Source organism: Salarias fasciatus, chromosome 6 (genome assembly GCF_902148845.1).
Source record: "Salarias fasciatus chromosome 6, fSalaFa1.1, whole genome shotgun sequence".
Taxonomy (NCBI): Eukaryota; Metazoa; Chordata; class Actinopteri; order Blenniiformes; family Blenniidae; genus Salarias; species Salarias fasciatus.
In genome coordinates this window covers 11,768,001-11,779,793 of record NC_043750.1, presented here as the reverse complement: position 1 = coordinate 11,779,793, position 11,793 = coordinate 11,768,001, and the positions used below count along the sequence as shown (strand labels likewise).

Genomic DNA, 11,793 nt, shown 5'->3' with positions numbered 1-11,793 from the left:
CACGGTGTCGGCTGGTCCAGAGTCAAGTCAGCCAGAGGGAGCTGGGTGCGTGCAGGAAACCACGGGACTGTGCCTTCCAAATAAAAGTTTGATTTGAGGAGCGCCAATACCAAAGTAGTTATCTCAGTTGATCTTATAAAAATAAATAAATAAAAAAATAAAAAATAAAAATTGTGAAAAAACATTGATCCGGTACATGGGCAATATTGGCAACAAAAAAAGGGGACAAACAAGTCATTCACTGCAAGCAGGTTTTTTCGACTTGGAATATTTTAACATACAGGACACGTGGCCCTTGGAGGCAAGAAAACCTTAGCATGGCCATATTTTCAAAATGAAATGCAAGACACATTTTAATGATAATATTTTGGAGCAAATTCTGTTTATATAACAATATTGTACTAGCAAATCATTACTACTGGAAAGCATTTGAAACATTCTGAAAATATTACAGTAATATCAGTTATTTCTATTGCCCACTTGCAGAAATTAAAAAAAAAAAAAAATCCTGCACTGGGTTGTCCATCTAACAGTGTTTGTTCTGAATTGGCAAGCCTCTGACCAACGACCTTGTGCCGTAAAATGACGTCATATTAAGGAATTATGATTATGAGAAAAGGCAAAAAACTAAATCCATCTACGTGTTTGTTTGTATTTCTAAACACTGCTTCCTCGGACGGTAGTGTCCATCATGTTTGAAATGATTTGACCGGCTGGTATTTGATCCTCGCGGGGTCTTTTGGCGGAAACGTGTCGGTGAAGTGTGTCCGTTGTGAGACTGGCTCGGTGACTTGTACTGTGAAGGGACGCAGCGGACGCGCCGCGCGTCATGAGCGCAGCCAGCCTGTCCTCCGGAGAAGTGAGCGAGCACGAGACACTGCCGGGACTCGCCACAGTCGCGCTGGCTCCTCTGTGAAGTTAAAACGTCCACAAACTCGACTCTCCTCTTAAAATCCTCCGGAGGAAAAAAAACGCCTATTTTACGCGACTCGCACTTTTTACGCACATATGTGAGCAAAACGCGGTTTTTTCCTCATCGGATTTGACTCCAGCGGTCGCCACAACCGGCAGCGACTTCTCCCACCCCGATTCTCTTTTTATTTATCGATGGAATAAGGCTTTAAATGACATTTCCGTGCTTCTGAATGAAACTTTCAGCCTGTTCTCCGGGAGGACCGCAGGAGCGCCAGCGGGAGTCCTCTCCCGTGTGAGACCACCGAGTTGACGGCCGCTGTGGACCGGCTGGATGGGACGCGGATAAAATGTTTGGTCACCTGAAGTTCCGGGGGTTAACAACCATGTCAGGGGTCGCTCGTTTTAGAAAATGATTGCTGGCAGCATCGACGGTAAAATAATGGTCAGAAGATGTCTAGTAACGTTCAAGCCGTTCAGGTAAGAGACAAAGAGCTGATGCAGTTCACACTTTCCCGTCACCCTCCGGCATTGTGGCGGCTTTGTGTGCATGCCCCTTCACTCACTACATCTCCACCAACACACCGAAGCGGATTACTATTGGTAAACTGCATCATATATATATATCTAATGTGTGTATGCACGTGTGCTGTTACTCAACAAAGCACCCACACACACCACATGTTTTGTCTTAGCCTCCCAGATGAATGAGATCCGGATAAAGAGGCAGCGCGCATCTGTAAATGCTGAAAGAGCCATGGTAAATAACTCCACCAGCCAACCGAGCTCTAACTTAGTTTCCCACTGCATGGATGGCTCCATTATCACTGCGCAGCCCTGCTTTGTTTGAGGATATAAATTGGAGACTTTAGGGGATTTCTTACACATGTTAACCACAGTAAGGGCTGATACCTTCCACTCCATTGAGCCATGCTCAGTCAGCCTGCATTATTTGATTTACTGTGACAGAGGAAGAGTAATGGCAGACTTTAAATTATTACTGTAATTAATCTTTTTCCTTTTCCCTGGAGGGCTGAGATTAAATGAGTTGAGGCTGAGATTTTTGCTCCATCCAGAGGACCACTACACCGGTCACCACCAGGTTTCACCTGCTAGCACCACTAGATTTTATAAAGTGTTTTTCTTTCACCTTTTGAAAAGGCTTGTTAATGATTTGACAGCACAAACAAACTTCAAAATGAAGCCAAGTCTCTGGCTTAGAGCTTTGTTTTCACTATATTTACTTTTCATTAAAGAGAAAAACTAAGAGTATTTCCTAGAAATATGTCTGTGCACTTCAAATAACAGCAGAGGTGTTGACTTTTAGGCATTAAACCCAGATAACGATGTACACATTTTTCAACAGGAATGTTAATTAGCACATCTTAAGCCAAAGCACAACACTGCTGAAATGCGGCTTGTTACAGAGCAGAAAAATTCACACTTCGCATGAAGCACATTAGATTAAAATCTTATCCAGAATTTCTGATAGTTTTGGTGCCAGGGAAAAAAAAGAAAAAAAAAGTTTCTTGGAAACACCACAACTAACAGCTAACACCTACACCCGAGCGCCAGTGTGTCTGGCAGTAATACTCTCTCTTCAAAAATCATCTACCTCGAGGCAAAATCAGATAAGTCCATATGTGTGAGGAAGCCAGTTAGCTGATAGCACATCTCTCCCTCTGATCCAATTAGAAGGAGCAGAGCATTTACTTTAAGCCTGTTAATTAAAGACTCGTCAGGCAGGACCGGGGCCTAATCCTCTAATATCACCCACCTAACGCCACTTTGGAAAAACGGCTAAATGATAAGAGAGGAAACGATTGCCCCAGGACAACATCAGGCCAACTTCTACACACCCACACGAGCTGCAAATCTCATTTCCCTCTGTTTCCCTCTCCATCACTCCACTTCGGACTCATATTCCTGCCTCTGCCTCAGTTCTGTGTGTACATAAACACACAAGATTATTAATTCCTTGGTCAGTGAAAAGAAGAGATGAAGTGGATTAAAAATGCTGTAAAATGAACCAGTTTTCTCCTCTGTCCTCTGGGTAACCTCTTTATCTCTTCAAGCCCATCACGGCTGTCTTCCCTTGTTCTTTTCTCCCTGCATTAATACAAGCGATTGAATCAGGCAATGAAATGCAAATAGCGGGTCAGCTCAAGTAAACACTTCCAGATCAGGTCATTGATTTGGATTTTCTTCCTCCTCCTACTTGGCAGGCTGACCAGATGGCTGTACTGTAGTAAGTGAAAAATCTCTGGATCACACTCTCATATTAATGTAAAATAATCCCTCGATCAGGATAATTTCATGTGATTGTATTCACGTTTTGCTACTCTCAGACTATTGAACTGTTTTAGTACAATCCACAATATGCCTGGAACAGATGGAGAGAATATGTAATTTAATAGTATGACATTTTGTCGGAGATACATAGAGGTAAATGAGGAGGAGTGGATGACAGGCGTCACTGTGAAACACTGTGTCTCATGTCTCCATGTTCACTGTAGAAATTGATAGTGCAATGCTGCACACAAGAGCGCTCATTGACAAGTTGGCACCTCATTTTGAAGCCACTTGCAGTAATCCTGATGGTCATAGTAATGCGGAAAATGCTATTTGATTACCGGCTTCTGCCACCAGAGGATGGAGTTATTATGAAGAGTTGAGCAGCCTAATTTCAATACTCACAAATTACTGTTCTCCTTCTTCCAAGTACGTCCTCTACTGTAATTAATTCCATAAAACTATGGCTCAAATTCTAATCTAACCTCTCACTTCAAAAGTGCATCGCAAACAATGATCACGCTTTCCTTTTTGGGGTAATTTCACAGCATTTATCAGTGTAATCTGTTAGACTCAAGCCTTCATTCTGACGATCATCAACGCCGTCTATGTTTGACGTGTTGGGAAATTTCCTCTTCGAGGAGATTTCCTCTATCCTGTTGGCCGTCCTTGAAGCCTCCCGAGTGTATCATGGCTCAGAACAAGACACATTGGCTCTATCCGGGAATATAAACTCACCCTGGGGGCTTGCCAAACCACCATGCTCTATACTTAACAAATTATTCGACATCATCTTGATCCATTTGGGTCAATCACATCAGTTCAACAAATGTCCTTTTAAGTGGCCATTCTTTCTCGCTGTTGATAGAAACTCATTTCTTACGGTTTCATCAATATTAAGAGGTTACATTCAAAAGTGTGCGTGACAGGAGCTACTTACCATTTGAAAAAAGGGCCATCAGATTCCCCACTGGCCAGGCATTCAAGCAAACAACTCCTGCCTTTCCTTTGGAGGGAAAGCAACAGCTATGAATAATTCATTTATTTGTTATGCTAAGATTAAATTTTCCAACCTCTACTCTGCGAGTTAAAACTTTAAAGGTTACCTGCACGGCTGCCTTTAAATCACATTTAGGTGAATTTAGATCATTACATTGTCCCAGAAGGATTTTTTTTTTCATCACATATGCTTTCTGGATATGATGAGAACATCACATGAAAAAAAATCTTTCAGCTGCTTAAATCCGAGTTGGATTGTTTGTTGTCACATACTGTCAGTTTGTCTTTGTGCTGCACTATTTCTCCAAAATGGCTCAGGAAATCTCCTCTGGGAGTGAGCAGGGGAGCAGAAAGCTTTTTGAAAGCAGGACTTGACTTGTTAGTCGTGGAGGCCAACTGGTATTTTGTCCACTGGATGAAAATCACAGGCGACTTTTCCTCCCTGTTTCCTCAAAGAGCCTCGACGTAATAAGATAACCTCTGATCCACATGCACTGAAGATAGGAACTTAACTGGGGCAGGATTTACATGGACACAAAGACCCGATTTTCAACTCTTTTAAGTGAGAGATCTGCCTCTCTCATGACTGTCTAACAAGAGGGAATCGACGCTGAGTCGCTATTTATTTTTTCCCTTTGAGGTATGGTAGCGTCTCAAACATCTGTGCCAGAAAGCAGAAGCACATGTCACAAAACCAGGCCCGCTCTTCACATCTCAGTCTGCTTTCGAGGTGTTTTTCAACATTTAATGACCTAAAACCTCAATGCTGAGTCATCGATTTACACAGAACACAGCTGTGACCCAAGAAGTGCCCTCTGAAAACGTCCGTACTTAATAACTGAGGATGACACAATGTAGACGGTGTTGCATAACCAGCTGACCTGCTTTTATGTGGCTCAGGACAGAGGGGTGACTCGGACTGATCTGCGCTTTCGAAACCATATACTCCACCATTTTCCTCCAAAATGTCTGGATGCTACCTGTCCTCGCTGCACCTTTTCTTATCCCTCAGTGCACCGTCTCATATTACACGTTTCCTTTCACTGTGGCTGCACTCAGGGAGAACTGCTCTGCCGTCTGTTGACACTTGTCCCCCATGTTCGGCAAGTGAAATCATCACAACACGAGTTTGTTTCAAGTGCCCTCTGGCTTCGAGATTCCACTCTTCTATGTGCGATCATTGCTCTATTTATGCTCTGCCTCCAGGAAGTGATACTTCTTGGCTTTTCTTTGCAGTCTTCATTTCTCACCTCTCCACTTTTCTCATCCTCTCATCTTTGCATCTGTATTTTCCCTCTTTTTCCGGCTGTCAATCACTTTGTCTTGCAGAGCCTGTCTTTTTCTATTTCTCATGGTTTTCAACTGCCTGCATTTCTAATTTTGCTTTTCACTTATCACTCATTCATTTATCCACTCCTCTGTCTGCCTCCACCTATCTCCCCTTCTACCTCTCTTCATTTATTCCAGCTACTCACCCGAAGCATCTATTTACCTGCCCTTCCCGATGAATTTGTCTATCCGTCTCAACTCTCCTTTCATCCATAGCCTCTCTCCTCCCTCTGTGTTGCAGGATATTCGTGGTGGGAATAGGCTTTTTCAGCCTGTGCTTTCTAATGACCTCTCTTGGGGGCCAGTTTTCAGCGAAGAGACTCGGGGACTCCCCCTTCACCATCCGCACAGAAGGTACTGACATGTTTTGTGTGTGAGACAGACTGCATCTCCGTCTGTTTGTATGCAAACGCCTCTTCCCCGCGTCTTTAAAGTGCTGTGATGCCACTGTGAATTGCGTTGCTGTAACTCTCCATGGTACGGTGGATTACCTGCCTCTGGAAACCACGTTAGGTTGGTTTGCTGTGTCAAGGTCGAGCACGGAAACTGTAAAGCAGAACTCAAAATAGAATTTAAAAAAAAAAAAAAAAAAAAATCACTTTGTTCTAGCCTTTTCATAAAAAAAAATACTTTGTAAAATAATTAGTTTTGTCAAGTTGATTTTCCATGTTATTGAGTTTTAGTATAAAATATCTAAGTAACAGTTTTTGACCTGCCTGAGGCTCATTAATGGCTCACATCTACTGAAATGACGCCATCAAACATTGAGAGGTCGGGAAAAGTGACCCAGTATTACATCTTAATATTTTGAAAATAATGAGTTCCAAACATGAATGTTGAGATCTTTATTTCAGATAACATTATAGCAGTTTTATTACAGTGCTGGTTAGTCAGTCTATTTTTAAATGCTATTTCAATATCACAGCTTTTCATACTGGAGATATAATATTCTCAATCATAGATAAAAAAACATGACTAATGTGATTGTATTCTAACTGAAGGATTCAGCCTTATTCTATCATGGGGCTTGAGCTGGTTTCCATTATGAGAGGCATTTTGCAGGGAGTTTGCATGTTCTCCATGTGCCTGTGAGGTTTTCTGCAGGAAATCAAGCGTCATGTTTGAATGTGAATGTGGCCGATTGTCTCTGTGTTCACCCAGCGATGAACTGACAGCTTGTCCTTGCTGCAGCTCTTCCCTGTATTTTTGCACTGTGTTGCTGGGACTAGATCTCATCCCGCTGACTGATTTGGATGAAGCAAGTATTGAGAAATAAATGAACGTATTTATGAATGCTCTAATATATTCAAATTGAAGAAATGTTTTTCATATCCAGCTTGATACCTTTGAGGTCCACACTCAATCTGCCAGCAGAGGTGAAGTGTTCATCAACCTTCGACTGTGGCACATTTTCCAAATCCACCCTTCTGCTCTACATCCTTGGTCTTTGCAAGCAATCAATCTGAGAGGCCAACAGGCTCTCAAGCTGCTGCATGCACAGCCCACATGGTCCATCCCACTGGGACCCGCAACCCTTATTATCCGTAGTATTCCACATTGAGGAATCGCATGCTTGACCCATATGAGGGTTCACTATATAATCTCTCCGTCAATAGCTGGAGAAATGCCTGAGGGACTGTATCCAATTAGTATCCCTGGTCATGAGAGCATTTTGTTATTTTTAAAACCTGAATAGGTCGAACCAGTGAGTTTAAAACAGTCTTGTTTGTTTACTCAGGTATTGCAAGAATCACACCGTCTGAATTTAGTGTTGTGAGTAAACTTCTTCAGAGCTTCGATATTCCCTCCTGCAACAGGGACAGAAAAAAAAACAGGAACATCCAGTGGATATTTGTTTTTATCCAGGAGGCATGCAATCCAGCCAGCCCCGCCTTCTCATTCAGTGTTTCCAGCGTCTCTGTGTGAACCCCGCCCCCTGCTGTCTCTCCAAAGATCACAGTGTTGTTGGTGAGGTCCGGCTCGGTGATTGAATGACAGACCCTCCTGCCACGCACTTCATAGTCCAGCCACTATCAAGCGACAGGACCAGCACACGTCTGTGTCTCGCTGCTGTAATATCTGGGAAGAAGTCTGAGATGGTGTCACCACACTTCACATAGAGCCCTCTTCAAAAACAGAAATGAAATGAGATGGCCGAACCGCAGGAGGATCGCATGTTGCCGGAGAAGCCTCCACAGTGTGTTAATACTAACTCAGTTCAATGATCTCCTCAAGTGACTGCAATCAGAAGAGCTTCTCCATTGTCTTGGAAGCCAGATATATATTAAAAACAATACAGAGATGTGGAGTGGAGGGAAAAATAAAGTGAAATAAAATAAAAGCCTGTTATCATTGCCTGGGTTCCCTCACTAAATGTGATCAGGCTTTATTTGAAAGCAGTAAATCTTATCTTTATGGAGGCACCGTGGTTCCTGTAAACACACACACACACCCAGACTTTAGTTTAGTCGACTTCATGAATTCCCTCCAGCCATTAACTCTTCATGTGCTGCTCTTTGTTCCCTCACGGAGCATTTTTCATCCTGTTTTTGGACTCATATTTGTCGAGCGCCAGAGTGAAAGTCCACAGTACTAATGTGTCTCTATTTAGTTCGCCTGTGTGTGTGTGTGTGTGCGTGCGTGCGTGCGTGCGTGCGTGCGTGTGTGTGTGTGTGTGAAATAGAAGAACTTTGCCATTTTTTTTCTGACATGACCCAGTCTTTTTTTTTTTCCATTAATTGTACTTGTTCCCTATTACTTGATTGTTTGATGTAATTAACATCGGCTTTAAAACATTTCTCCGACCTCTGATCTAAATGTGTTAAAAGTTCCCAGATTTAGAACAAAAAGTGGGAATTCTGTCTTCGATAAATCTGATGCCATAATTAATAAATCCCCACGTCGTTGCCCCAGAACATTGGCTGCTGCACGGACACTCACACACGTCTGGGGAAGCCATATCTCACCAGTGAACTGTCATTATTACACTGACCACCCAGCAGTGTCACATGACACAGTGTGTAGGCTGAGCGCCAATGGCAAGGCAGGGGGAAAAGAAAAAAGAAGGCCTTTGTAATCTCCTGCTGTACAAGATGTGAAGATTGAAAGCCAGAGGTCATTTTGCAGAGGCCAACCACTTCCCACTCCCGCTAGAGTTAAAATAAGAAATCCTGTGATGTGAAAGCATTTTCATGTGTGTAGCGTGTGTGTGTGTGTGTGCCAGTCTGTGTGGGTGTGCAAGCAAGTGAATGCCAAAGCATGAGTTACAGGAAGTGTGAATCACTCAGGTGCACAATTGTGGATTTTCCAAAGGGAAAAAATGAGCTTGTGAAAATGGAAAACTTAAATGAAGTAAGAGATACAGAGAGATATAGAGAGTAGAGCTGTGTGTCAGGGATAATGGGGCGGGGAGGGGGTCGTATGAGACCGTGTGTGTGTGATAAATTAGGATTTGTGTGTATGTGTTAGTGTTTCGTAGTAAAATGCACTTGATTAATCAAGTGCTCATGTGCTGCAGCCAGGGAAGACATCTGGAGCAAGCTCATTAAAAACTGTATGGTGTCCAACTGTGCTTACACAGAGGACTTAACTTCGTGTGTGTGTGTGTGTGTGTGTGTGTGTGTGTGTGTCTGTGTGGCTGCATGTCTTTTGCATTGTTTGTATCTTTTATGTGTTTAAATATCTTTCTGCTTGTCTTGCATAAAACACACCCCTATCGCTATCATCTCCGCTAGCTCCACTGGCCTTTCTCCCCTTCATGCACATCTCCCTGCTCCGTTACCTCACACTGTTTTTGCTGCCTATTCCCTCTGTGTGTATTTGTGCACGTGTTTATGTGTGTTTGTGATGAGCTGGCAGGAAATTGGCTGTTAAATGGGGCGACAGCGGCAATGTGGGACAAGATTGAAACCAGAGAGACTGAGAGACCGATCCATCTGCTCTCTGCAAAATCAGCCCCGCAAAACAACTGGCCCTTTCATTAAGCCTCCACTCACCACCTGCAGGGAGCACACGCACGCACGCACACACACACACACACACACACACACACACACACACACACACACACACACACACACACACACACACACACACAGTTTCAGAAAATGTGCAAAGTCGTGAAATTCAAACTTTCCTATTTGATATTGGACACAATTATTTTGAATGCACAGCAGAACTGCTACTATATATTCATGGTGTATTTGGTGGAGGTTATAACATATTACTTTTTATTACTTTTTTAAGGCCTATATAACCATTTCGAGGGTGATTAAAGTTGTTTTGAACCAAATTTGAAAAACTTCAGATGAAAATACTGTGATTTGATTCAAAGACTGCACAGTGATGAAGTAGTGACTCTAAAGTACATGTGCACGGTTTGTCTCTGGTGTTGGCCTTGTAGTTGACTGTTTACCTAATAGTTTCGACATGTGGAGAGTTTAATTAAACGAAAACAAGGAAACACTAACAGAACACTTTTTTAATACTTTCACTGCTCGACTGAATTTTACCCAGCTCTAAATAGTGCTGATATTGTTGAATTCCTTAAATTCTCAGTGATTTAAGAGTATCGAGGAGTAAGCTCAGTTACTTATTTTAGCTCACGTTTGGCTCCTCAGATTTATTGTAGCTGAAGTTTATCGCCAAAAGTTATCAAACGGTACGTGTTAAATAAGTGATGCAGAAAACATGTGGAATTTTTTATGTTACGTGGCAAAACGGATTTCTACAAAACATTTAGAAGTTTAAAATGCAAAAATAATCTGATATTTATAACATTTCACTATTTACATTAAATAGCTAAGAGAATAACAAAAAAAAAAAAACGCTTAATGCAATTCATGAGACGAGTGCCACGGTGCGAGGATGGAAGGACCCACGTGCAGGCAGCCAGGCAGAGTTGAACTTGTTTATTACAGGAACGCAAGGAAACAGGAACACAAGGCAAGCTGAGCTGAGGTGCAGGCAGGGACACAGAGCACACGGACAACCCACAATGCACCGACAAGGACAAGCTAGGGATGCAGGCTTAAATAGGGTAGACACAGGTGAGGCACATTAAGACACTGGGTGCGTTTACATGCAGTCAATAACCCTTTCTTAACCAGAATATTCGCAATAACCCGGTTGCGCACAACCATGTAAACACGTGCAAAAACCTGAATATGCTCATATTCCGGTTTTTAAAAACCTGAATATTACCCCTGGGTTACTCCTTTTCTAACCTGAATTTCTGGTCATATAAACGCGCATCGGAATATCCCGATCGAAAGGGACATGAAGTACTGCTCTGCGCATGTTCTACAAGCAAGGAATCTTGGTCATTTGAGTCCAGGAACGACTTGTGACACAGTTTAACTGCTACTAAGTAAATAAAATGTGCCAAAACTATAGTTCAGTTCTTCTCTTTTACTGAAAAAAAACGGTGCATCGCATTATTAAACATATTACCACGTCTCGCTGGCTTACTTTTATTCTAACATGCAGAGAGAGCCTGCAGCGGCTGCAGCGCCCTTCTTCTTCTGTGGTGTCTCTGTAAAATAAGGTTGAACATGCAAACAGCACACCCAGTGGCATAAAGTGCAAATGCAGTCATGGCATCGTCTGTGCTCCGCGGTTTGAATGGGGATATCCCTGATCATGTAAACAGGAGTAACTCTGTCTGTTTAAGCATGTAAACGGGTTATTCCAAATGATTCAGAAACCGGAATATTGACCATAACCTGAATATTGAGTGCATGTAAACGTAGTCACTGATGAGGGAGGAGACCAGGCAGGAGAACATGAGGAACAGACAATCAGGAGAGACAGGGCATGCAAAAATGAGAAAACAATACCAAAACCAGCCCAGAGCGCCCCCACATGGCCGGAGGGGCACAGGGCGTGACAACGAGAATGAAAGCAAACATAAAAAGGAAAAAGAAGATGATCGGATGAATGAGAGAGCGAGAGAGAGAGAGAGAGATCACCAGAGGCATATATTTTAGGTCTTGAACGCATTTTCTTTTATTTTGCCCAACACAGCTGCAGTAACCAACTGTGCACTGGGCTCTTAGCTTTTCTAAAATGTGGATAAGCTAACGCTCAGTCCCTTCTCTGAACGCCCTGCAGCTGCTGCTGCTCACACTATGATGCTAAAACACTGAGAGGACCTTTCTGCAAAATCACTTCTTCAAATAGACATCTATCAAAGTCTTTGACACTGTCAGTCTTCTTTCGCTGTCACTGTTGCCTGCACAATAAAAGCTTCAAATCTTTACA

At 42.7% G+C, this 11,793-nt stretch overlaps 1 protein-coding gene across 2 annotated transcripts in view; it reads left to right on the top strand.

Moving 5' to 3' along the window:
* Positions 1 to 1,227: 1,227 nt before the first annotated feature.
* Positions 1,228 to 11,793, top strand: part of LOC115389980 (alpha-1,6-mannosylglycoprotein 6-beta-N-acetylglucosaminyltransferase B-like) — a 111,214-nt gene continuing 100,648 nt past the window's right edge. For both annotated transcript variants that reach the window (XM_030093600.1, XM_030093599.1), the window contains exons 1-2: positions 1,228 to 1,392; positions 5,774 to 5,886. In XM_030093600.1, the coding sequence (XP_029949460.1) occupies positions 1,325 to 1,392; positions 5,774 to 5,886 (181 nt within the window). In that variant the 5' untranslated portion in view covers positions 1,228 to 1,324. The remainder of the gene's footprint in view (positions 1,393 to 5,773; positions 5,887 to 11,793) is intronic.